The sequence below is a fragment of the Drosophila santomea genome, chromosome 3R, assembly GCF_016746245.2.
Source record: "Drosophila santomea strain STO CAGO 1482 chromosome 3R, Prin_Dsan_1.1, whole genome shotgun sequence".
In the NCBI taxonomy this organism is placed as follows: domain Eukaryota; kingdom Metazoa; phylum Arthropoda; class Insecta; order Diptera; family Drosophilidae; genus Drosophila; species Drosophila santomea.
In genome coordinates, this window is record NC_053019.2 from 701,535 (window position 1) to 726,447 (window position 24,913).

Genomic DNA, 24,913 nt, shown 5'->3' on the forward strand with positions numbered 1-24,913 from the left:
TTGTTAAATAACATTTTCCACTTTTGAAAATTTTTTTTTAAGTGTTTGTATTTTATTTTATAAAACGTATTTATTTAATTGAAACCACTTTTCACCATTGGGTTGTCTACTTCTTTACAGCTCCCATCCGACTGGCGTCCTGACTTGGATAAGGTACTTGACCCGGTGGCGGAGGAATCGATATGGAGTCGAGACTCACATCCGAGGTAGAGGCGGCTGTGGAACTGACGTTGCCGTAGGGCGCTGCATAAGTCGACTGACCGTACATTTGGTAAGCCGACGCCGGAACTAGATTCGATGGCAGCTGATGCAGCTTCATGCCGGCGGGCATGACGTTGATTTGCTCTTGGCGAAGATTGAAGTAGTCGTTAGGCTTCGCGCTAGGAGGAGGAATGCCGGCCAAGTCGAAGCGTCTGTCCGTCTTTGCGGCGGTGCTCTGTTTTGCCTGAGAGTGAGCCCATTTAATGCTCACCTTCCGGCCCTGGATCACCAGTTTGTTAAAGGTCCGCTCAGCAGCCAGCTCGGCAGCGTTTCTTTTGGTGTATTGTACAAAAGCGCACTGCTGGCGTGGCACCAGCGCAATGGATCGAATTTCGCCAAACTGGTAAAACTGATCTCGTAGCTCGGGCTCTGTGATCTCTTCGGGAAGGTTTCCCACATAGAGAGTGGTGATGTTTCGGTCCTCCGGCGGCTCGAGTGTGGGAAGCGAGGCTGCACGCTTCATGATCTTCTCGGCCACTGGGTCGTTGCGCCCGTAGTACCTGTCCTTAATGTTTTGCTCACACAGCGGATCATCCGGCTCGTTCGGCTTGTCGTGGCGGTATGGGCACTCTTCGCCACGCTTGCACTCGCCCTTAACCCAAAAGGAACAGATGTGCGGCCTGTTCCGCTTGTAGTACGGCGCCGTGCGCGCAAGCTTGGACAACATTTCGTTAGCAGCGAGGGATCGACCGACAGCCCCAGCCGCCTCTGTGCCATCACCGTCCTGCAGCTGGGCGTCTATGTTTTGTATGTAGTACTCCTTGTTAACGTCGCTTTGTGGCAAATTGTCAGCCACTTTGAGCGCCGCGTCTCGTACTTGAATGGGCAATCCGTACTCCAGGTCCAAGAGACAGGTCTGGCACACGTTCTTCAGGCGCGCACATGTTTGGCATATCTCCGTCTTTTTAAAGCGCATACGGGCACCAGGACACCATCGAAATATTGTGAATGGACGCGTGCATATCTTGCATTCCTTGCCGAAACGCTCTTTAATCATCCGCACGTACGGATTGTCCCCAAGGCAAGTCTGGCACAGAATCGGAAACTCGGCGTCCTCCCAGTTCTGACGATTATAGGTGTTAGTCGTTTTTGACATAGACATAGCAAAGGTAGTTCTGTATTTTGCACTTTAAATTCGGGCTGAATCCAGACAATGCTCTTTTTTTTTTTTTTGTTAAATTGTCGAGTATAGTGTTGTATGGCGAGTGATATACCAATATCGATGTTTCGAGTAGGGTTGTTGATAATATATCAAAATATCAATATATCGATATTTTTTTTGCCCAAATATCGGTATTGAGATATTTGTTTTGATATTTTCCCTTTGCTGACTCTGATTTCGACGCGATACCAAGAACACGAGCACGTGATAAAATGGATATTAAATCAAATTACATAGAAATAAAAAACGAGACTGCAAAATGCAAACTGTTCGAAAGAATTATAAAAACCAGTGGAAACACTTCAAACATGTCCTCGCACCTTAAAAATAAACATTACGATGTTTTCGTAAAATGTACGAAAAAGAAGGTATGTACATATGTATGCATGTGTGCGTATGTTCAAATTTCAGAAAGTTCCTAATTTCACTGAGAATTTATTATTATCTGTATTATTATCTATATTATTATTATTAAAAAAAAATATCATCGATACGATATTTTTTTAATATCACGACATCCCTAGTTTCAAGCTAGAAGCGGACGGAAAGTTAGTTTAATGTCAGCAATCGATATAATTTGTTTAATTAAATAGCATATTCACACTGCTTAGAATACCTATTTCTATACACAACAGTTGCAGACAGAAGGGAAACGGATTTATAGGATATTCGGTCGCTGTTATTTTAACAGAAAGGAATTGAATGGAATTGAAAACAAGGTTCCGTTGAAAGGGTACTGCTCTGGCTTTCGCAAATTTGTTGCTCGTATTAAATTGACTAATTCCTACGTATTCGATTACTGGAGCATGCGAAATTATGTATTTCGCACTAAAATTGTAAACATACACCAGGCGAAAAGCTGACAGTGGAATTACTGTTTAAAAACTGCAGTCGATAGCCGGGTTAGCCAATTTTAAAACGTCGCAGTGGCCTGTTTGTTTACATCCAGATTACCCAAAGCGAAAGTCAGAAATATAGATCGACTTGTATGGCGTTTGTAAAGCGGTATCGGAGGTCGTCTAACTCCTCCGAGGAAGGCGACCAGGACAACGTGGAGTACGTGCCGTACGTGCCGTTGAAGGAACGGAAGAAGCAGCACCTCATGAAGTTGGGTAGGATCGTGCATCTAGCCTCGGAAATGGCGCAGCCAAAGTCCTCGAGCGAAAACGAGAATGAGGAAGACTCGCTGGGCGCTCACGACGTCGAGACCTGGGGGCGGAAGTACAACATTAGTTTGCTTGACCAGCACACAGAACTAAAGAAAATTGCGGAGGCCAAAAAGCTGAGTGCCGTCGAAAAGCAGCTACGAGAGGAGGAAAAGATTATGAAGAGCATTGCTCAGCAGAAGGCCCTTATGGGTGTGGCAGAGCTAGCAAAGGGAATTCAGTACGAGCAGCCCATCAAAACCTCCTGGCAGCCGCCGCGTTACATTCGAGCAATGTCGGAGAAAGAGCGCGAGGCCGTGCGCCAGGAGTTGAGGATCCTAGTGGAGGGAGAAAATCCAAGCCCGCCCATTCGCAGCTTCCGGGAAATGAAGTTCCCCAAAGGTATTCTGAACGGCTTAGCGGCCAAAGGCATTAAGACCCCGACCCCAATACAAGTGCAAGGTCTGCCCACTGTACTAGCTGGCCGCGACCTAATTGGAATAGCCTTCACAGGGTCTGGAAAAACGCTTGTCTTCGTGCTGCCGGTCATCATGTTTGCCCTGGAACAGGAGTACAGTCTGCCTTTTGAGCGTAGCGAGGGCCCCTACGGGCTGATCATCTGCCCGTCCCGCGAGCTGGCCAAGCAAACACACGAGATCATCCAACACTACAGCAAGCACCTTCAGGTGTGCGGAATGCCTGAGATTCGTTCCTGCCTGGCTATGGGTGGGTTGCCGGTCAGCGAGGCCCTTGACGTGATCTCACGCGGAGTACATATCGTTGTGGCGACACCAGGCCGCCTCATGGACATGCTGGACAAGAAAATCCTTACGCTAGACATGTGCCGGTACCTGTGCATGGATGAGGCTGACCGCATGATTGACATGGGATTTGAAGAGGACGTGCGTACGATATTCTCCTTCTTCAAAGGCCAGCGTCAGACACTTCTATTTTCGGCCACCATGCCAAAAAAGATCCAAAACTTTGCCCGTTCAGCCCTCGTGAAGCCTGTCACAATAAATGTGGGACGCGCGGGTGCTGCGTCAATGAACGTCACCCAGCATGTTGAGTATGTTAAGCAAGAGGCAAAAGTGGTATATTTGCTGGACTGCCTGCAGAAGACCGCGCCGCCCGTGCTCGTTTTTGCTGAGAAGAAGCAGGATGTGGATTGCATACATGAGTATCTGCTGCTGAAAGGCGTGGAGGCGGTGGCAATTCATGGCGGAAAGGATCAGGAAGAACGATCGCGAGCGGTCGATGCTTACCGCGTGGGCAAAAAAGATGTGCTGGTGGCCACCGATGTGGCCTCGAAGGGCCTCGACTTTCCCAACGTGCAACATGTTATTAACTATGACATGCCGGACGATATTGAAAACTATGTGCATCGTATTGGCCGTACAGGTCGTTCCAACACTAAGGGATTGGCTACCACGCTAATAAACAAGATAACTGAGCAGTCGGTCCTGCTAGACCTGAAGCACCTGCTCATCGAGGGCAAGCAAGAGGTCCCAGATTTCTTGGACGAACTGGCGCCTGAGACCGAGCTCCAGCACCTGGACCTGGGCGATTCGCATGGCTGCACCTACTGTGGTGGTCTAGGCCATCGCATCACGGAATGCCCAAAACTGGAGGCTGTTCAGAACAAGCAAGCTTCAAACATAGGACGTCGCGACTACCTTTCAAATACCGCAGCAGATTACTAAACCCTTATTAAAATAATAATAAATAGATTAGTATACATACATATTTTTATGGGAATTTTTAAATTTTGTTTTCAGAATTTGTTTTACGCTTAGTTTGTCGCTTATCGCACGAAGCTGGGACGATTGATAAGCATATCAATCGGCCCAGCAACCTCAGAGAGCGATTGTGACGAGACGCGAGCGCGTTTCGGGCTTAAGAAAAATATTATAAAAGCGAACACGAGCTTTGGCTTTCGCTTAGTGTCAGCTTAGTGAGACAGCGCTCTGGCCGCCTGTCGTTCGAAGTTTTTACAATCATCGCACCGGGATCGTCTGAAATTGCGCAGATCGTATTGACGTACAAGTAATTGAAGTATTGAAGGCTGATTATATAGAGAATAACAAACTTCCAAAACTATTATTTTGCTGAGTTCATTTCGTTAAAATGGCCGTTGATTTGTCTTATCTACTCTTTTAAAAAAACAAACATCGGAGCTAAGGTCAATTCTATATAATATATGCTATTAGCAAAGTGGTTTTGGAAAAATATATTCATACTAGCATGATAAAATTGCATTGATGGTAACCAAAGAAATTTTTTAATTCCTTTAATGTTTTTAGTTAATGTTAGTTTTTTTACGGGGATGTCAGCAGATCATGAATTGTTGAAAACTTTTAAATACATATATGTAAATAGTGTATTATATAATAGTGTACAAATACAAGTATCACTTTCAAACATCAAATATAAAATGTACATATATGTGAACTATGCGCACTCCGGGTTTTTCTAAAATCTCCCTTATCTTGAAATTATTGGAAATACGCATTTGAAGGCTTAAAAGTTACGTATACGAGTGGTTTTGAAAGATCTACTGACCAAAAATTCGTGGAAAAATGGGAAATGAAAAACAGTTGCCTTTTTCCCACCGATTCAATCTGGTCCAACTTGTGAGCAGATTCGGAATAATATAATATTATTCCAAAATTGGTTTGTTCAAATAGGCTTAATTTCGGAACACCGAAATCAATGTGCGATGGAGAACTCTTACCGGACTCCCAAACTGATACTGATGTGCAGCCGTCATCTTTAGACCACAATATTACTTGTGAGTGAAGTAGGTGCTAAATGGGCTAATTCATATTCAAAACTCGTTCAAAGTATGCGTACCTGCTTTTGGACGAGAGTGCTCTGGCTATTTGCATATGCTGAATATCTTTGTTTATAGTTTTTTTTGTAGTACCCGCCTTAATTCAAAAGTCTTTTTTGACCATACCCATGCTGTGTTCTCAATAAAAACTAATTTCTTATATTGGTTGTGACCCAGTTGTGAGGAAGGGCTAAATGGGCTTGCCGAATGACGAAAACAGACGTGATATCATACGCACGTGAGCCAAGTGTCAAAACTCATTAACTGAATGACAATTTGTGATCACACGCGTGCAGGCTCTTTATTGCTCGGCTTAACCTTATGCTCTGATCAAACATCGCAGTGGAGAGACAAACATGATATCATACAATAGGGGAGCTGGAGAGCAAAACCACTTTTTGGGAAATATTGACATTTAGTATTCCATAACTCAAATTCGATAAATCCATCAGGAAGTATAGCTTATACGAGTTTGGGGAAGCTCTTATTGTTGAAGACTATTACGAGTTATGACTTTGTTAACTGGGTGGGTGGCTGGCTGTATATCACATATACGCGCACTTGTTGACGGTCAAACAACAATTCTAAATACGGTCAGCGATAAGTTCGAAAATATTAAAATCTTTACTTCTCTTATTGACCTTATGATTCTCTTGCTTACAGTTCCCACTCTCTCTGCTTAAATCTATAGAAGGAACGGACTCTGTTTGAACTGGAAACATACGCAGCGATAAAAACAAAGGCCAATACACATTGGGCATATACGTCATTCGCGACTCATACATATTTATCGCAACAATAAACAAAGCTCTCGGGAATCTCCTCGGCGCCCGCTATCGTCGACCAGACCAGAGGCAGACTCGAAATGGATGCCTCTGGCGCCGCCACCATGGCAGTCATCTCCAGGTAATGCAAGCGAGCAGTTCGCCGTCCAGAAAGCTTTGGAGTGATACATTTTAGCAAAACTTTTACAATCCGCCTTTTCAAATAGAGTAAGTGCGTAAAAAAAGTAGCTACAGTGTAATTCAACACACGACTTTTGTGTTCATTTCCAGGGTTCGCCAGTAGCCCATGTGACAGTTGTGGTGTGTTTTAGTTTTTGGTCTTTTATGGTATTGACTAACATAATGATTTCATTGTATTCTGTTTAGGTTTAGAGCGCTTAGAGAGAGCTTAATTCTATTTGCCAAAAACTCTTTTTAATTGTTTGTCATTTTATTGTCCCAATTTCTACCGATATTCCAGCAAATGTTTTGCACCTCCACTAGCTGAGTAATAGGTATCTGATAGTCGAGCAAACTCGACTATAGCAATTCCTCCTGTTTAAATTAGTTTTGTTTTTTTAGTCACAATCAATTAGAGTTTAGTTATAGTTATCTGCTTGTTTTTTTCAGACTGCTTGTGTTTTTAGCCCTCTCGTCCACTCTTTGCTCAGCCGGCACCCTAAACGCCCGTCCCGCGTTTCCCGTGAATTCCGACCAAATTCAGCCTAGTGGCAAGGATAGCAAGCAGCCATCCAGACGCGTCATGCACCCCTCCTTCGCCAACGCTGGCCGTACTCCCGGCCTGGAAATCTGGCGCATCGAGGTGAGTCATATTATAGGATTCAGTTCTTCCCTGCCCGGTTCGGTTGTATAAATAACTGGCGCTTGCTTACATCGCTTGCATTGAGCTCGAGATCGGCCGACATTTACCTCTCTTCAGTGTGGCTGCTATGTGTTTATAAATATCTTTCCAGAGAATAAATATAATAATTGTTTATATACATTGGACGTCGGTTCCTTCTTGTTAATTAACTGAACACCCGCCAAATTTATTGGGCTCGAAATGCGAAACGTTTGTGTAGAATCGAGCGATGCCAAGAATAAATATTTAGACCAAATAATCAGGCATCTAAAAAATGTTCTTTTAAGAAAATGTGTTAATTTTTTTCAGAATTTTGATCCCGTTGTGTATCCTAAAAATAACTATGGCAAATTTTACACTGGGGACTCGTTTATTGTTCTTAATGTAAGTATGCATTAAAACTTTAAAAGTTTTAATTAAACGTTAGTTAAACATTTTCAAAATCGAGTAATTATATTCATTTAGACAATTGAGAACAAGAAAGACAAAAAACTGTCCTGGGATGTGCACTTCTGGTTGGGATCGGAGACCTCAACGGATGAGGCCGGAGCTGCAGCTATTCTTACCGTCCAGTTAGATGACTTGTTAAATGGTGGCCCTATTCAACATCGCGAGGTGCAGGACCACGAATCACAGCTTTTTCTGAGCTACTTCAAAAACGGTAAAACTAGTCAAACCAATTTGGACGTCTCATTAAACTGAACATTATTGTAGGCATTCGATATGAACAGGGCGGCGTCGGAACTGGCTTTAAGCACGTAGAGACAAACGCCCAAGGAGAGAAGCGATTATTTCAGGTCAAGGGCAAGCGTAACGTCCGCGTACGTCAGGTTAATCTTTCCGTGTCGTCGATGAACAAGGGTGACTGTTTCATTTTGGATGCCGGCAGCGATATATATGTCTACGTAGGCTCTCAGGCCAAGCGCGTTGAGAAGCTTAAGGCTATCAGCGCTGCGAATCAGATCAGGGACCAGGATCATAACGGACGAGCCCGTGTTCAGATCGTCGACGACTTCAGCACTGATGTTGACAAGCAGCTCTTCTTCGACGTACTGGGATCGGGTTCTGCTGACCAGGTGCCCGAGGAGTCAACTGCCGACGAAGATGGTGCGTTCGAGAGGACGGATGCAGCAGCGGTTTCTCTCTACAAGGTCAGCGACGCCAGTGGCCAGCTGAAGGTGGACACTATTGGACAAAAACCACTGACTCAGACTATGCTCGACACTCGCGAGTGCTTTATCTTGGACACCGGATCTGGCATTTTTGTGTGGGTCGGAAAGGGGGCCACTCAGAAGGAGAAGACGGACGCCATGGCCAAGGCGCAGGAGTTCCTACGCACCAAGAAGTACCCAGCTTGGACCCAAATCCACCGCATTGTAGAGGGCGCTGAGTCCGCACCTTTTAAGCAGTACTTTGCCTCCTGGCGCGATGCCGGAATGGCCCATAGTCGCCTTATTCGGTCGGCTCTTGATATTGGCTCTGATGAATTGTTAAATGAGGATGAAATCGACTCTGTGGTGACTCAGCTAAAGAAGAGTGGCGGTCGTTCCTTTGGGTTCATGCCGGATAACGGTCAGAACGGCATTGAAACAATCACACAGTACGTTGCAAAGCCTGGTTCCGATGAGATCGTGGTGAACAGCGTTCCCTTTGAGGAGAAACTGCCTCTTATGGGATTTGCCTCTTATGTACTCACTTACAACTACGATGGTAGGAACGGGGACACTGGATTCCTAACATATGTGTGGCATGGAGTAAAAGCCTCTGCCGCGGCCAAGGAACGTGCCTTCGAGGAGAGTCTAGTAGGTTCCAAGGAAGGTCTTCTGGTGCAGACCAATCAGGGCCACGAGCCTCGTCACTTCTACAAGATTTTTAAGGGAAAGTTATTGACATCCTTAACTGCACTTCCAGTGTCAACGCAGCTCTTTCGCATTCGCGGCACCGTCGAAAGCGATGTTCATGCTAGCGAAGTGGCCGCTGACAGCTCATCTTTGGCCTCAAGTGATGCCTTCGCCCTTCTATCCGGAAAGTCCCACAAAATCTACATTTGGAATGGCTTGGGCGCATCTGCCTTCGAAAAACAAGCAGCCGTGGATCGCTTTTCTGACTACTGGGATGACGTTGAGCTCGAGCAGGTGGAAGAGGGCGCCGAACCAGATGAGTTCTGGGAGGAATTAAAAGGTGAAGGCCAGTACGACCGCAGCTTGGGTGACCTTGGAGCTCCACTGCTAGAACCGCGCCTTTTCCACTGTCGCATTAGCTCTGCCGGACTTTTGAAGGTTGAGGAAGTTGTTCAATACGAGCAAGAGGACTTGGACCCCGAAGACATCATGCTATTGGATGCTGGAGACGAGATCTACCTTTGGGTTGGCTCTGGCGCATCTGAAGAGGAAAATGCCAAGCTTCTGGACATGGCTAAGGTTTTGTTGTTACACTATCGCTCTTTAAAACATCTAATTATATATTTTTTATTTGTTTACAGCTTTACATTCGTATGGAGCCCACCGCTCGCTCCTTTGACACGGTAAACATCATCCGCGTCCCCCAGGGCAAGGAACCAAGGGTTTTCCAACGCATGTTCCCCCATTGGGACGATAATTACTGGCAGGTACGTGATCCAAAGTAGGCCTAGAGCTTTCATTAGTTACACAGCTTGTACCTTTTCGACCATATCTGACTTTAAATATCATCACTGTTAACTCATTAATCATACTAACAGCTATAGCGCATTCGATCCGTAAGTTTATTACTAATAATCTTGGCCTATGCTTTTAAATGTGCAGTTGCTACATGAAAGATTTATATAATTTCTAATAATTTTTACACTTTTTTCTTGACGCGCAGAACCAGTTTAGCTATGAAGACATGAAGCAACTTATTATTGATGCCAACAATAAAGTCTAAAACCAATGATTTAATTCTCAGCAAAATTAACCAAAAATATAATTGCTTTTGCCTTTTTAAACCCTATATTTAATGTAATTGAAAAATAAATGACAACCTTTTCAATATCATAAAATGATGTACACATGATGAAATGTTTTATGTTTCTTATTCGGTATATACAGTATTTTTGACAATATAGAATGTTGGCTAAAATTTGTTTAGCACCAGTAAACTAATTAAAAATATGGGAAAATCAAAGTTTTATTGTTTTTAATCATAATGTATCAGATTTACACAAAATCGAAATTCCCTTCGCTATTGCACTGTTAAATTCAGAAAAATCTTCTCAGAAACTTACCGCCAAGCATTCAGCAGGCGGATTTAATCCGCCAACGCGTACTTTTACTTTAGTATGTACACCCGTTACTCGTAAGCTACCGAACCCATAGAATATACAGATCCTTGATCAGAACCTCTAGTCTAGTCGATCTGGAAGTGTCGAAAGGTGAATAGCTAATGAAAATAAACATATTACTGCAAAGGTATATAAGCTTCGGCTTGCCGAAGCTTTCTTCATTTCTGGATTTCTTTAATTGGTTTCGCTTTTGGACCCCTTAGGGACCGTCCTGGGCGGAAAAGTACAATCACGGGACTTTGGTTTTTTTAAAAATGTTTTTATATTTTTTATTTTTTTTTATTAGTCTGGTAAATTTTTATCGACTTGCAAAACATTTTTTTTAATATTTAAAAAAAACAAGAGAGGACCGTGGCTCGACTATAGTGTTCTCTCTTGTTTTTTCTGAAAACAAAATTGCGAATGTAGTACAGTAGCTCATCGACTTTTTACTGATAAGCTGTAGTATTTATACCCGTTACTCGTAGAGTAAAAGGGTATACTAGATTCGTTGAAAAGTATGTTTCAACGTTTCCGACCATATAAAGTATATATATTCTTGATCAGGATCAATAGTCGAGTCGATCTGGCCCTGTCCGTCTGTCCGTCCGTCCGTCTGTCTGTCCGTCTGTCTGTCTGTCCGTCCGTATGAACGTCGAGATCTCAGGAACTACAAAAGCTAAAAAGTTTAGACAAGGCATACAGACTCAGGAACAGATCTCAGGAACTACAAAAGCTAGAAAGTTTAGATAAGGCATACAGACTCAGGAACAGATCTCAGGAACTACAAAAGCTAGAAAGTTTAGATAAGGCATACAGACTCCAGAGACATAGACGCAGCGCAAGTTTGTCGATTCATGTTGCCACGCCCACTCTAACGCCCACAAACCGCCCAAAACTGCCACGCCCACACTTTTGAAAAATGTTTTGATTTTTTTTACATTTTTGTATTGGTCTTGTAAGTTTCTATCGATTTGCCAAAAAACGTTTTGCCACGCCCACTCTAACGCCCACAAACCGCCCGAAGCCGCCACGGCCACACTTTTGAAAAATGTTTAGATATTTTTTCATTTTTGTATTAGTCTAGTAAATTTCTATCGATTTGCCAAAAAACTTTTTGCCACGCCCACTCTAACGCCCACAAACCGCCAAAAACTGTCAGTGCTGAAGACTCTCCTTCGCACTTCTATTAGCTGAGTAACGGGTATCAGATAGTCGGGGAACTCGACTATAGCGTTCTCTCTTGTTTATTTTAAAATTATGAAATAAAGGTATTAGTTATGAAGTGCACATGTTAGGGAAATATGGAAAAAGCTATAAAAATGGCATCTATGTACTTTAGGTGTCAAAACTTGGTTAGGCGATTACATAGGCTCGGGGGTCCAAAAATGATTTCCTTTCTACTTTGGATATCTACAATTAAATATAAGAGCCTTTTAAAAGTAACATTCGATTAAAGCACACACAAATGTGTTCAGATGCCGTAGAGCAAATATAATAAACAAGGACACAAGGAGAACAATTTAGTGTGTCATTTGTATACTTTTCAAATCATCTAACACTTTAAAGCTTTATCTGCTCCGTAATTTGCAAAGACAACCTTGCTGGACTACTTTGTTGAATTTAATTAAAAAAAAAAAAATTGCAACAGGGCTAACATATTTATTTGTACGCCGAAAAATTTCGAAAATAGATGGCATCTTGGTGTTGGGATAGTCCCGCCAAGTTAGTTAGTCTGGGACTAGGTATCCGGCGAATAAAATAAGCCTACGACTCCTTGATTGCAGCACCAATATCGTATCAATGCGTCGTCGTTGCAATCTTCACCAAAGGAAACCCATTTGCCGCAAAAAAGTTAAACAGATAAGCAAGTTAGCTATAACCGTTACTCGTAGAGTAAAAGGGTATACTAGATTCGCTCTTACAATTTGTTAAGGGTAGAAGAGGCCGTCACTATAAAGTTTATATATTCTTAATAAAGATCACTAGCCAAGTAGACCTGGTAACATTTTTCAAAATTTGTTTTATTTTTTCCCATTTAATTATTCTTGTTGCCATTTTCTAACGATATGCAAAGTGAAAAGAAATATGGCTTGGAAGGCTAGCTATTTTTAGCGACACATACGTAGTGAAAGTTAGATTAAAACATACCTAACCTAAACTGGCAAGAGAGAACATACTCGTAAGATAGAGAATATAAGATACCCGTTACTCAGCTTAAAACAAGAAATTTTCACATTTCTCTGGCATACTTATAGAAACAGGAGACAAAAATATAAATACATGAAAAACAAGAGAGAACGCTATAGTTGAGTTCCCCGACTATTTCAGAAATTTCAGCACTGAGTTTTTGGCAGTTTTTGGCAGTTTTTGGCAGCTTGTGAGCGTTAAGGTGGGCGAGGCAAAAAGTTTTGTTGGCAAATCGATAGATTAACAAAGAAATGAAAGAATATCAAAACATTTACCAAAAGTGTGGGCGTAGCAGCTTTTGGGCGGTTTATGGGCGAGCCCAAAAGTTTTTTTGTAAATTAGCCTTGTATAATAAAAAAAGGAAAAAATATCAAATCACTTTTGAAAAGTGTGGGAGTAGCAGTTTGGGGCGGTTTGTGGGCGTTCGAGCGTGCGTGGCAACAACCTTGTGCTGCGTCTATGTCTCTATAGTCTGCTTGCTGAATCTTAACTTTCCAGCTTTTATAGTTCCTGAGATCTCGATGTTCATGCGGACGGACGGACGGACATATACTCCTTTACTGTACGAGTAACGCGTACAAAATAATATTTAAGTTTTGTCTTTCGTATGTATTAATGTATGTAAACTCCCACTTAAATGCCCACAAGGGTACATACCGTCAAAATCTTTCTGGCATATATAAAACACCTAAAATTGCCCAATAAGTTAAGTTAAGTTAGCATTCCCATGATCCAAAACAATTTAACTAGCAAATACCATACAAGCAGTACATGGATTCCTGCCTTTTCCTATTTCTTTTCACAAAGACCTTTTAGTTTAAGTATATTGGGTTATCTGATTTTTTTAAAAGATAATAACAAATTCATATATAAATCTTCGAGCAAGCGAATTTTAAACCGAATTTTAAATGCAGAGCGTTTTCAACAATTTTGGACATGAATGTGTAAGGTTTCCGTCTATGAAACTTACTTTCTTCGTATTATCCAAGTTTGGTCAATCGAACCGCTCTACCTATTTGTATTTAGCATATAAATATATTCGGCGTTGACAATGGGGATATCAAATGATTATTTAAATTTAAACGCAACGTTGGTCGCCAAGTTAGATAAGATCCCGGACTATTCAAGTAGTGCATCTGCGCATACGAATCTGTGGTTTGGCAACCGCCCAATGTGATACGTTACATATTCGAAGTTGTGAAGTCAATAATAGATTCAACCGTTTTATGGTAGTGCCTAGTAATTTTGTCTTTCTGTGGGAAAACGATGCTATGTTGGATAGATATAAAAACATACAAATTGGAAAGGCAGGGCATCAGTCGACCCTAGCAACTCAGACAGTTCAAAGTAAAAATGAAGCAGTTCGTCGTTCTAATGGTAAGAATCTAGCACATGTGTGATCCGCGCAAAAGTTTACACTTGGTTTGGTCTTGCAGTGCCTGGTGGCCCTCACCGCAGCAGCTCCCCAGGGATACAAGTACCAACCTCAGCTACCAGCCCTTCCCATAGGGAATCTCCGTCCTCAGACACCTATTTCATCAAGTGGAATATACGCAAGTGCCGCCGTCCCAACTATCGCACAGCTCGGTGTTCAGGCCGCGATCGGTGTCCAGGCGCAGCAGCCCGCCATTCAAGCCGTGCAGACCTTCCCCGCTCCTGCTTCTGCTTCCGCTTCTTTGCCGATTATTACTCCGCCCCAGCATCTGATAAGCACTGTGCAGCAGCAGCCTCAGCAAATCGTGTACCAGCAGCCGCAGCAGGCCCTTCAGACCCAGTTCGTCCAGCGCCCCGCGATCGTCACCAAGGACATTTACATCCACTCTGCCCCCGAGGAGAATGAGGAACTGCGCCAGGACGAGCCACAACTGGAAAATGTGCCCATCCGCAAGAACTACCGGATCGTCTTCATTAAGGCGCCGACTCAGAATCTAAAATACACCGCCGCGGCTCTTAAGCGGGCCCAGTCAAGCAACGAGGAAAAGACCGTCATCTACGTGCTTTCTAAAAAGCCCGATCTTACCGAGATTCAGCAGCAGCTGCAGGTCACCCAGTCTGAGGCTAAGGTTCAAAAGCCCGAGGTCTACTTCATTAAGTACAAGACCCAGGAAGAGGCCCAGCGCGCCCAGCAGGAGATCCAGGCTCAGTACGACGCCCTGGGCGGCGCCACTCACATTTCGGACGAGGGAGTGGCCCCCATCGCTAGCGTTTCGAGTGGCTCCCTCAACCTGGGCAGCTTTGCGTCCCAGCACTCCCAGGGTGGCCAAACCACCATCCAGCCCCATGGTCAGCCTATTGTTCAGCTGCAATCCCTTAACCAAGGGGTCCAGCAGCAGAGCTCCTTTGTACAGCAGCCCACTGCTGCCATCATCGCTCCCTCTCTGCCATCAAGGAAGTATGTTCCGGCGAAGACTTTTTAATAATTTATGTTGTACCGTTCCCATCGCTTCTATTGTTTTATATCAATCACCATTACTTAGTAAATTTTAATTTATTTTTGTAAATGCAAAAGTCGAAAAAGATAAAAAGATTTTAGCCGAATCCCGAAAAGCCTTCTGTTCCGAGAACTTCTTTTTAAGTTTAATTGTTTGAAAATTTCAAAAAACGCCATCATTAGATGTGTGCAGTGATAAGCGTTGTTTTGGAATTTTTCCCGAAAGGGAAGAAAATTTATCATTGCTTAAGTTTGATGTTTTTATTAAAACGCTTTTGGTTTTTATTAAAAGTCAATGGGCTTTTAGCAAAGAGATCGGTCCATCTCTTTTAGCATTAAGCCAGCAGCCGAGTAACAAGTTTTCGTGTGGCCTAGTCGTTGTTATGTAAGACAAATTTTATGCTAATTTATGGACCGGTTTCCGGCTTGGCTTGGCTTGGCTGTCATTGGACTAATGGATGTGGTAACATGGGCCATAGAAAACTATTTTGTTACTTTGGAGTATTGAAATTGGGTTTCTTCGTGTTCCCAGCATTTTTATTTGGATATGGCTGCAGAGTCGCATTCTATCATAAGGAGAAGCTCAAAATGTGAACTTTATTTAACTAAACATGAAAATATATATTATATATATCTTTAAAATAAGGCAGTTATTTTGTTATGCAGTGGTACCTATGCACGCAGATTGGCTGACAAGTAACGGTTTGACAAGGAGCCCGACAACTGTCCGGATGAAATTCCCCTGTTGCGCTGGTTGTCCAGGACACCAATCACGGATGTAACGGGCGCGACTCCCTCGTCGGAAACCTGTGATGTGCCGCCAAGCTGGTCATATTGAGCTAAAAGAAGACCATAACGTTGTATGTAAATCGGTTTTTAGTTATGAAATTAGACCCCGGAAAAGAAACCCACGAAGCCAGGTAAAGTGGTCGATAGGTATTTCTATGAAGATTGCAAAACAATGCATTTAAAGTCTGTTGCATACTGATGATGTCTTCAAGAGTGTCTCATAACATCTGATGGATGCGGATGTTGCTCACCTTGAATGGTACGTTGCGCATGCGCAGCTTCCTCCTGGGTCTTGTACTTGATGAAAAAGACCTCTGGCTTGCTGGGCTGCTTGGGCGCGATTTCCTCGATGGCCGTCTGGAGGTCAAGTGGATCCGGTTTCTTGGTCAGCACGTAGATTATGGTCTTCTCCTCCACAGGAGCCTGCTTGATGCGCAACGCCGCCTTCGAGACACTTGGCGTCGGCGCCTTGATAAAAACGATGCGATAATGCTTGCGCGGGGGCACTGGTGGAAGAACAGGCTGGGGATAGCGATCCTCTGGCCCTTCTGCTGGTGGCACATGAACGTAGATGTCCTTGGAGACGATGTGCTGCTGACGATGCTGTGCCTGTGGCAGCGCACTGTACTGAACGGGTGCCTGGTTTTGCTGGGAGTAAGATACGTCCACCTCTCCTTCGTTCAGGACCTGCTGCACCTTTGGAGCCTGGAGCGCCTGCTGAAGGATCGCCTGCTCCGCAAAGGTGGCAAACTGCGGAATAGAATGCAGCTGCAGTTGACCTGCATGCGACGATGATTGAAGCTGTTGCTGGGCCTGATAGTTGTATCCTTGTGGAATGGCGGCTGAAAGGCCTAGGAGGCACGGCACCTAGAAAAGGAAATCATTACTAATGGATGCTTCGACATCTCGGCAGGCATTTGAGGGCTTACAATAAAGAAAAGCATTTCCGATTGAGGTGAAGACACCGGTCCCGTGGCAATCAAAATTCAACTAAATGCTAATCACTGGCCGCCCAGACTTTTATGCCGCTGACTCGAAAATGTCGCTACGAAACAAAAAGTTCAAATGAAACTGAAACGACAAGCGCTCAAGCCACACGAAAACTCGCTTGTGTTTTCACAACCTTGAGATAGCGGTAACTTTTTGGGAACTCACCCAAGACCCTAGAGCTGTTGGGTTCATCATGTGTGATGAACACATACAAATGTGGAGTTAAGTTGGCACATCCATTTCTCTAGCTTTCGTCGTGATCATCATGGTGGATATTTGTGGCTGTTGATGGCCGGTCATAATTGACGAACCTTTGCAACGCAAAAACCCGAATCGCAACTTGAATTAATCACACAATAGCCTAATTTTAAATAACGTCTACATGGAAAGCTTTCGCTTTTTTACTGTCTTTATGAATTTCACAAATTGCTTTGGTTTCCGATGACCCAATTATTGAGCTGTCGGATCATTGGACGGTAGTGCAATTTTAATTTGTCCATGGTTGCACAATTTAATCTATAATATAATATGTAACTACTGTACTATAATTCGCCAAGCAGCGGCCGCTAAATACAAGACAAGTCCTAATGCTTTAATCAATGTCCGCCATCACCATAGACGTGGTTAATAATTTGGGGGCCCTGTTTGGCCAGGTTAGTGGAGCTGACGATTTGATACATGACTAGAGATTTATCAAAACACAACGGGCAGTGCGCGGACCATGATGAAACACAATCCCTTTAAATTACCGAGTGGCATGCGTTTTTTCTCCGAACTGTTACGAGTACGCAAATACTGCGGCATTAGACTTATATATTATGCAAGCCACCCGTTCACACGAGCTGTGGGGGCGTAACAATCAGCAACTCTCGACCTAATCTTGCAGACAAAAGGTGAGAGCGTCTTGGCCCACGGAGTTACACAATGTTATCAAAACGGAGTCCGCCGCTTTTTGGCACACTCTTTAAATTTTGACTCAGAAATGTACTTCCTTTACAGCTGTTCATATTTCAAGATAAATTCATTATACCCGTTACTCGTAGAGTAAAAGGGTATACTAGATTCGTTGAAAAGTATGTAACAGGCAGAAGGAAGCGTTTCCGACCATATAAAGTATATATATTCTTGATCAGGATCAATAGCCGAGTCGATCTGGCCATGTCCGTCTGTCCGTCCGTCTGTCTGTCCGTAATCTCAGGAACTACAAAAGCTAGAAAGTTGAGATTAAGCATACAGACTCCCAAGACATAGAAGCAGCGCAAGTTTGTCGATTCATGTTGCCACGCCCTCTGTTGCCACTCTAACGCCCACAAACCGCCCAAAACTGCCACGCCCACACTTTTGAAAAATGTTTTGATATTTTTTCATTTTTGTATTGGTCTTCTAAATTTCTATCGATTTGCCAAAAAACTTTTTGCCACGCCCACTCTAACGCCCACAAACCGCCCAAAGCTGCCACGCCCACACTTTTGAAAAATGTTTTGATATTTTTTCATTTTTGTATTAGTCTTGTAAATTTCTATCGATTTGCAAAAAAACTTTTTGCCATGCCCACCCCAACGCCCACAAATTGCCAAAAACTGTCAGTGTTTAAGACTCTCCTTCGCACTTCCACCAGCTGAGTAACGGGTATCAGATAGTCGGGGAACTCGACTATAGCGTTCTCTATTGTTTTTATTTCATTACGCTTCGTGTGTTGATTATTAACATGGCCAAGGCTTATGACGCCTACACTATGATTGAGTTAAAATATAGAAATACGCAAGCCAATCAAAAAGAAGTAAATTATTGCTGATTGCTCAATATTGTGGTGTTCCGATTTTCTTTAGTCCCAGATAAAATTACTTTGAATTGTTTTGTACACCTACATCATTAGATATATCCGCGATTTTCTTTAATCCCAGATAAAATTACTTTGAATTGTTTTGTACCCCTACAATATTAGATATATCCGTTACTCGTATAGTAAAAGGGTATACTAGATTCGATAAAAAGTATGTAACAGACAGGAAGCGTTCCCGACCATTTTAAGTACATATGTATGTATATACAGGATCGATAGCCGAGTCGATCTGGCCATGTCCGTCCGTATGAACGTCGAGAAATAGTCTTATAGGTTGCTCTCGGTTTCGCCACACCCCCTTTTTATACCCGTTACTCGTAGAATAAAAGATTCGTTGAAAAGTATGTAACAGGCAGAAGGAAGCGTTTCCGACCATATAAAGTATATATATTTTTGATCAGGACGTCGAGATCTCAGGAACTACAAAAGCTAGAAAGTTGAGATTAAGCATACAGACTCCAGAGACATAGAAGCAGCGCAAGTTTGTCGATTCATGCCACGCCCACTCTAACGCCCACAAACCGCCCAAAACTGCCACGCCCACACTTTTGAAAAATGTTTTGATCTTTTTTCATTTTTGTATTGGTCTTGTAAATTTCTATCGATTTGCAAAAAAACGTTTTGTTACGCCCACTCTAACGCCCTCAAACCGCCCGAAGCTGCCACGCCCACACTTTTGAAAAATGTTAGTTTTTGTATTAGTCTTGTAAATTTCTTTCAATATGCCAAAAAACTTTTTGTCACGTCCACTCTAACGCCCACAAACCGCCAAAAACTGTCAGTATTGAAGACTCTCCTTCGCACTTCCAATAGCTGAGTAACGGGTATCAGATAGTCGGGGAACGCGACTATAGCGTTCTCTCTTGTTTTCACTTAGTTCTTGTTTTTCCCTATTCCGTTCAATACGCCAGAAAATGTTGAAAACTTATCTTTTGTACTTCGGCTAGCTGAGTAACAGGTATCTGATTATCTTGTTTAAACTTATATACATACATAGCACATTTAATATTTTGTAGTTAATGGTTAGTAATCAAAGCAATAGACCTTGGGGAAATAAATACAGCCTATGATATTTGTACATTCAGCAAGCAAATTATCTTATCTAATATTTTGTAGAACGCCAGTTAAGTGAAGTTAAAGGACATTTACCCCTGCTCAAACGTTTTCTATAAATATTGATTAAACTTACTTACTGTATGATGGTCGCTTGTTTCTAATAAAACATGTCCAGAGGAGATTAATCGCATTTGGTCCCCTTCAGACGAATAATACTCAAATACTTAATAGATACGTTTTTTTTTATGGGACCCACATAAAAACGGAACGTATTTCGAGAACTCAACCCTACTTCATCAATTTCCTCACAATGTCTACAGGAAAAGGAAAGACGTAGGACCTGGTGTCATCATTACAGATGGAGTTCAGCGTTTGCAGGTACCGCAGCTGCAGGGCAATGGGGTTTGTCTCCATTATGTCGGCAGCCTCTTTCAGCGCATATACCGCATCTCGCTCTCCCTGCGCCGCGGCCACCTTGGCCTTGGCCTCCCGCATCGCCTCCTGTTCCACAGCCAGGGCGCGCTTTAGTTGATCGGGCATGAAGATCTCCTTGCTGCCGAATATATCCTAGTCCACTTTGGATCCATTGTCAAAAAGGAAATATGTACTTACATCTCGACCCGTTCCACGCGTATGCCCCAGGGCTCTGTGGAGTTGTACAATATGCCCTCTATTTGGTTTGAGAGGTACTCCTTGGACGAGAGCAAATCCATGAGCTTGTGTGTGCCGGCCACGTTTCGCAGCGTGGTCATTGCTAGCTTCTCGGTTGCCTCCTCAGGATCGTATACCTGCAGCATAGCGTCAAAGGGGCTCTTGATGCTGTAGTACACCACTCCGTCGATGCTGATCGTCACCATGTCGCGAGTGAGGATTTCCTGTCGATGCAGGTCAAACGACCTGGTGCGTATGTCCACAACAGCGAGGACATCAATGCAGGGCACGATAAAGATGAGGCCTGGCCCCCTCGGAGGCTTAGGACGCAGTCGGCCCAGGCGCAGGATTACGGCTCGCTCATACTCAGACATGACCCTAAGGCAGCAGAAGAGCGACCACGGCAGGGTAATGACTATCAGAATCATGGACAGCACAAACAACGTTTTCTCTGCACACGTCGGTGGAACATTTTCACCTATGAAATCGCAAATTACTGTAGTCACTCGGAATAACGTAGCTATTATAGGGGTATTTACTTGTCTTTACGTTACGCTGCGGTAAGAGCGATTCGTCGTGAAATACGTTTACCGAGGAGCTTTGAGCCAGCAAGGCAGGTGTCGTCGGATTATTGTCCATTACATTAGATTTAGAAGACAGTGACAGTGACGGTGACAGTGTATTCGACTACGACTGTAGACAATAAAAACTCTCAAATAAGGTTCTGATATAGGGAATATAAGTTCTGGGAGTGCGAACAAGAAAGTTCAACATTTTCTGGCATATCGATAAAAATCGACGCATATTTCAAAAGAGTGTGCGTTAAAATATATAAATAATTAAATATTGGAAAGACAAATGATGAAATGAAATGTCAGTCTTGGGCGGTACGTGGGCGTGGTAACTCAGCTAAGTGTATGTCTCTGGAATTTGCATACTTAATCTTAACTTTCTAGCTTTCATAGTTCCTAAGATCGAAACCATTTTGTAGTTGGCGACTCCGAACCACTGCTCGGTTAGATGTTGTCTTAGTTGTTTACTTATATAAGTTCAGTGTCTAATTTATTTATTAAAATACAACGATTCTGATTTTAATTGTTGGCATTTTATAAGAAGAAACTAAGCTCGTCCAATTATAATAATAACAATAAGCTATAGTTATCAGACGACCAAGCAACCGGTTATAGCTTATTGTCTATAAAATTAATTTTTTTTTAAAATTGAGTAATCTGTTGACAATCAACATTACATACATGGAGGTGTGCTACTGTATAGACATAAAAGTGTGACTGGACGTAGCGTCCTCATCAATTTAAACCTTCCGAGCCTAATGTTAATCATTTTCTTTGAAAAAAAAATATTTGCAATGTATTGGTACATCTATACCCGACTATAGCGTGCTCTCTTGTTATTAATATATTTATGTTGATGTTGAATTTAAATGTATAAATGAATACAGTAAATGAACACAGTATTTTTAGGAATTATTCGTTTTCAGTATTCTTAGTGGCCCAATTTATTTCGCTAATTCAATTCGTGTACAATATTATCTCTCTAAGTTTCGGCAATAACTGTACAAAGAAATGTGGAGATACCATTTCGTAGTTGACACCGATCCACTGCTCTGTTAGAAAAGTGAAATGCTGAGTCGCGCTAAATTTTCAAATTGTTTTCGTACGTGTACCTGTCATTATGTATGTTATTTAGAATACATTTTCAGGTATGCACAACTTAGCAAAATATGTCTAGTCAATTTTAGTAAAGTAATCCCGACTATGGTATCTATTTAAACAAAAGCATTTTGCGGGACTTGTAGTTATGGTGTTTAAAAATTCTGTTTAGATTGTTTTATGAGAAGCTGATTAACAGGAATTTAAATACCTAATTTATCAAAAGGGGACGAAAGCAAATGAACAGTGAAACCCGAGTAGATAAAAGCTTAGGCTTACACAGTGAAAATAAAACAAGAGAGAACCAGAGTTTGTGTGCGTTAGAGTGGGCGTGGCCAAAAGTTTTTTGGCAAATCGCAACAAGACTAATAAAAAAGAGAAAAAGATTAAAACCTTTTTTAAAAGTGTGGGCGTGGTAGCATTAAGCAGTTTGTGGGCGTGGCAACATGGGTCAACAAACTTGCGCTGCGTCTATGTCTCTGGAGTCTAAATGCTGAATCTCACTTTTATTGTTCATACGGACAGACGGACATGGCCAGATCGACTTGGCTATTGATCCTGATCAAGAATATATATATTTTATATGGTCGGAAACGCTTCCTTATGCCTGTTACATACTTTTCAACGAATCTAGTATACCCTTTTACTTTACAAGCAACGGGTATAAACATTCTCTTTTAAAGATATTTCCTGCTCAGACGCTGCTGCAATAAAGAAATAAGTGGACTTAATCGATAATGTATTACCCAAAACTTGTAAGGCTGAATTACCAGATAGGATTTTCGTCAGAGCCTGATGTGTTTAGAAGTTCAAGTACAAAGCTCTGCACCAAACCGACTCCGTAATCGATTTTGGATGAAGACTGAACATGATACGATCATTAGGGTCTGTTGAATACTGCTGGTGTGTGGGGCAGGTTGGTTCAGTTCATTACAACAACGGCATTGGTTGGAGGGGCATATCGTCTTCCATGGGGAAGACCTAGAAATCACTGCAGAAATGTGAACAAATCGCTTTAAAGTAACAATCAAAGGGGTATTTATTCCCAAGAAAGTTGGAGCTGACCGCCGGACATGATAAATGAATTTCGTTTCAGCCGGTGAAGAAACTATCGGTTTGAAAGATCGGTCATATGTTACGCTCCGCGGGTCATTCATTTATTTTGACAACGCGGATCACCGCATTAGTGGTGTGGAGTGGAGTTGAGTTAAGGAAGTGAACTTCTTTGGGCTCGGGGCTGGAACACATGTGGCTTCTCCGGAGCTAGGACTTGGGATTATGGTTACTCAACGCGTAGGAGCACTACGGCTACAAGCTCCGAACTGGACTTATATTTACTAAGCGGTTGTGCAATTACACTTTTAATATCACTTAATCGACACACTGGGTAGCGATGGTCATTGGCCAAAAGCCTCGTCTCGCTTCATAATGACCGCATCGGGGTGTCGGTGGATCGGAGTATCGGGGCTAACAATTAAGTGCCACAACAAAGACTCTGCAGGGGGAACCACGCTAATTGGCCATGTATTGCCAGCAACTACAAACAAGTCTTGCCATTTAATGAGGGATGGAAGGGGCTCGAAGGTGAATGGCGAAGAAGAGCAGAAGACGGCGCAAACTAAAACAAATACAATGAACATGCAACAAATGGAGGCTTCGAGCTCTTTTTGGCAGTTTTGTTGCGGACCATGACTCTTTTCGGGGCTCTGCAGCGGATTTTGTTGAACTTCACCTATTAACTTTCGAGTGGCATTGTCGAAGCTGGAATTGTGAGCTATGTATAAAAGCCGCTCGAGCGGGTAAGAAGTCATACAGTGCACTACCAACTGCTAAAGAAGTCAAACCTTAAATCTTCCCTATCCCACTCTACCAGCTCAACCAAGCCTAGAAATGCGTGGATTCATTGTAAGGCGCACGAAGGACTAATTACTTATCAGACTAATCCTTTTTTACTCATTAGGTCCTGTGCCTTTGCTCCGTGGTTCTTGCTGCCCCCCAGGGCTACAACTACAATCCCGGCCCGTCCGGCTTTGGCGGAATCAGCACCACCACCGGTGGAGGCTCCTTCTTCCAGGGCGCCGTCCAGGTGGCCCCCGGGCAGCCGCAGGCCGTCTACCAGCAGCCGGCTGCTCAGACTCACCACCAACAGCAGCATGTGCAGCAGCAACAGGCTATCGTCTCCAAGCGCTTCTTCATCCACTCTGCGCCGGAGGAGGCTGAGGATTACAAGGAACGTCATATCACCGTCGGCGTGCCCAAGCGTAACTACAATGTGGTCTTTATCAAGTCGCCACAACGCAACAACAGGAAGACCATCAAGATCAGCCCCGCCGCCAACGAGGAGAAGACCGTTATCTACGTGCTGAGCAAGAAGGGCGAGAGCGACTTGAACGCCGAGGTTGTGGAGCAGGCCAGCTCCACTAGCAAGCCGGAGGTCTTCTTCATCAAGTACAAGACCAACGAAGAGGCCGCCCACGCCCAGCAGCAGATCCAAGCCCAGTACGACGCCCTGGGCGGCAGCAGCCAGCTGACCGACGAGGGAGTGGCTCCCGTCACCTCCGTAATTGGAGCGCTAGGCAACAGCGAGGGTCACATCGATACGGGATCCGTTGTGGGCGGCACGGGAACCGGTCAGATTGTCTCCACCAGCGCTGTCGGGTCACACACGGGTAATGCATACCTGCCACCCAATTTCTAAATGTTGAGCTGGGTTTCAAAAACTAAGCATTGAGTTCTGTTTTGAAATTTTGTTATTAATAAATGTACGTTGATGTTGAATTTAATTGCAGGCTACAGTACTTCTTTGGAACAATTAGTTTTCAGTATTCTTCATTGCCCAATTTATTTCGTAATTTCCCTTTGTATACAAGCATCTAAGTTCCGCCACCAATGTGATAGCTACATAAAGAAACGCGAAGATGCCATTTTGTAGTTGGCAACTCCGATCTGTTAGAAAAGAGAAAAACTGAGTCCCTTTAAAAATTTT

General features: G+C 43.2%; 7 protein-coding genes across 9 annotated transcripts; 4 read left to right on the plus strand and 3 right to left on the minus strand.

Moving 5' to 3' along the window:
• Positions 1–30: 30 nt before the first annotated feature.
• LOC120450752 (pre-mRNA-splicing factor RBM22) lies at positions 31–1,483 on the minus strand. The gene has a single exon (XM_039633875.2). The coding sequence runs from the start codon at positions 1,361–1,363 to the stop codon at positions 107–109; it is 1,257 nt and encodes a 418-aa protein (XP_039489809.1). The 5' UTR covers positions 1,364–1,483; the 3' UTR covers positions 31–106.
• An 806-nt stretch (positions 1,484–2,289) lies between these two features.
• On the plus strand, positions 2,290–4,314 carry LOC120451195 (ATP-dependent RNA helicase abstrakt). Its single transcript, XM_039634646.2, has one exon. The coding sequence runs from the start codon at positions 2,412–2,414 to the stop codon at positions 4,269–4,271; it is 1,860 nt and encodes a 619-aa protein (XP_039490580.1). The 5' UTR covers positions 2,290–2,411; the 3' UTR covers positions 4,272–4,314.
• A 160-nt stretch (positions 4,315–4,474) lies between these two features.
• Positions 4,475–10,060, plus strand: LOC120451194 (gelsolin). 2 transcript variants are annotated; one of them, XM_039634644.1, is made up of 8 exons: positions 4,475–4,614; positions 6,065–6,307; positions 6,796–6,988; positions 7,337–7,411; positions 7,493–7,688; positions 7,742–9,447; positions 9,510–9,635; positions 9,872–10,060. In XM_039634644.1, the coding sequence occupies exons 2-8, from the start codon at positions 6,267–6,269 to the stop codon at positions 9,929–9,931; spliced, it is 2,397 nt and encodes a 798-aa protein (XP_039490578.1). In that variant the 5' UTR covers positions 4,475–4,614; positions 6,065–6,266; the 3' UTR covers positions 9,932–10,060. The 2 variants fall into 2 exon arrangements, with proteins under 2 accessions (XP_039490578.1, XP_039490579.1); XM_039634645.1 differs by lacking the exons at positions 4,475–4,614; positions 6,065–6,307 and adding an exon at positions 6,375–6,393.
• Positions 10,061–12,907: 2,847 nt separating this feature from the next.
• On the plus strand, positions 12,908–15,020 carry LOC120454165. Its single transcript, XM_039639234.2, has 2 exons — positions 12,908–13,874; positions 13,934–15,020. Exons 1-2 carry the CDS (start codon positions 13,851–13,853, stop codon positions 14,912–14,914), a joined length of 1,005 nt encoding a protein of 334 aa, XP_039495168.1. The 5' UTR covers positions 12,908–13,850; the 3' UTR covers positions 14,915–15,020.
• Positions 15,021–15,581: 561 nt separating this feature from the next.
• On the minus strand, positions 15,582–19,866 carry LOC120454031. Of its 2 annotated transcripts, XM_039639025.1 has the most exons (4): positions 16,873–17,003; positions 16,647–16,762; positions 15,969–16,584; positions 15,582–15,767 (listed from the first exon to the last, which is right to left on the minus strand). In XM_039639025.1, the coding sequence occupies exons 2-4, from the start codon at positions 16,659–16,661 to the stop codon at positions 15,601–15,603; spliced, it is 798 nt and encodes a 265-aa protein (XP_039494959.1). In that variant the 5' UTR covers positions 16,662–16,762; positions 16,873–17,003; the 3' UTR covers positions 15,582–15,600. The 2 variants fall into 2 exon arrangements, with proteins under 2 accessions (XP_039494959.1, XP_039494958.1); XM_039639024.1 differs by lacking the exons at positions 16,647–16,762; positions 16,873–17,003 and adding an exon at positions 19,744–19,866.
• LOC120454030 (band 7 protein AGAP004871) lies at positions 19,831–20,983 on the minus strand. Its single transcript, XM_039639023.2, has 3 exons — positions 20,797–20,983; positions 20,219–20,735; positions 19,831–20,159 (listed from the first exon to the last, which is right to left on the minus strand). The coding sequence occupies exons 1-3, from the start codon at positions 20,894–20,896 to the stop codon at positions 19,895–19,897; spliced, it is 882 nt and encodes a 293-aa protein (XP_039494957.1). The 5' UTR covers positions 20,897–20,983; the 3' UTR covers positions 19,831–19,894.
• Positions 20,984–23,817: 2,834 nt separating this feature from the next.
• LOC120453165 lies at positions 23,818–24,625 on the plus strand. Its single transcript, XM_039637724.1, has 2 exons — positions 23,818–23,832; positions 23,888–24,625. The coding sequence occupies exons 1-2, from the start codon at positions 23,818–23,820 to the stop codon at positions 24,623–24,625; spliced, it is 753 nt and encodes a 250-aa protein (XP_039493658.1).
• Positions 24,626–24,913: the final 288 nt, after the last annotated feature.

Bases quoted from the DNA above. Each gene is read 5' to 3' on its own strand.
- LOC120450752 (XM_039633875.2), bottom strand. From the start codon at position 1,363: ATGTCTATGTCAAAAACGACTAACACCTATAATCGTCAGAACTGGGAG.
- LOC120451195 (XM_039634646.2), top strand. From the start codon at position 2,412: ATGGCGTTTGTAAAGCGGTATCGGAGGTCGTCTAACTCCTCCGAGGAA.
- LOC120451194 (XM_039634644.1), top strand. From the start codon at position 6,267: ATGGATGCCTCTGGCGCCGCCACCATGGCAGTCATCTCCAG. The intron at 7,689-7,741 runs GTAAAACTAGTC...ACATTATTGTAG, and splicing joins TCTGAGCTACTTCAAAAACG to GCATTCGATATGAACAGGGC. The intron at 9,636-9,871 runs GTACGTGATCCA...CTTGACGCGCAG, and splicing joins GGGACGATAATTACTGGCAG to AACCAGTTTAGCTATGAAGA.
- LOC120454165 (XM_039639234.2), top strand. From the start codon at position 13,851: ATGAAGCAGTTCGTCGTTCTAATG. The intron at 13,875-13,933 runs GTAAGAATCTAG...TTGGTCTTGCAG, and splicing joins AGCAGTTCGTCGTTCTAATG to TGCCTGGTGGCCCTCACCGC.
- LOC120454031 (XM_039639024.1), bottom strand. From the start codon at position 19,797: ATGCGATTAATCTCCTCTGGACATGTTTTATTAGAAACAAGCGACCAT. The intron at 16,585-19,743 runs GTAAGTAAGTTT...TTCCTTTTCTAG, and splicing joins AAACAAGCGACCATCATACA to GTGCCGTGCCTCCTAGGCCT. The intron at 15,768-15,968 runs GTGAGCAACATC...GTCTTCTTTTAG, and splicing joins TGCGCAACGTACCATTCAAG to CTCAATATGACCAGCTTGGC.
- LOC120454030 (XM_039639023.2), bottom strand. From the start codon at position 20,896: ATGGACAATAATCCGACGACACCTGCCTTGCTGGCTCAAAGCTCCTCG. The intron at 20,736-20,796 runs GTAAATACCCCT...GCGATTTCATAG, and splicing joins GCAGCGTAACGTAAAGACAA to GTGAAAATGTTCCACCGACG. The intron at 20,160-20,218 runs GTAAGTACATAT...TATATTCGGCAG, and splicing joins CGCGTGGAACGGGTCGAGAT to CAAGGAGATCTTCATGCCCG.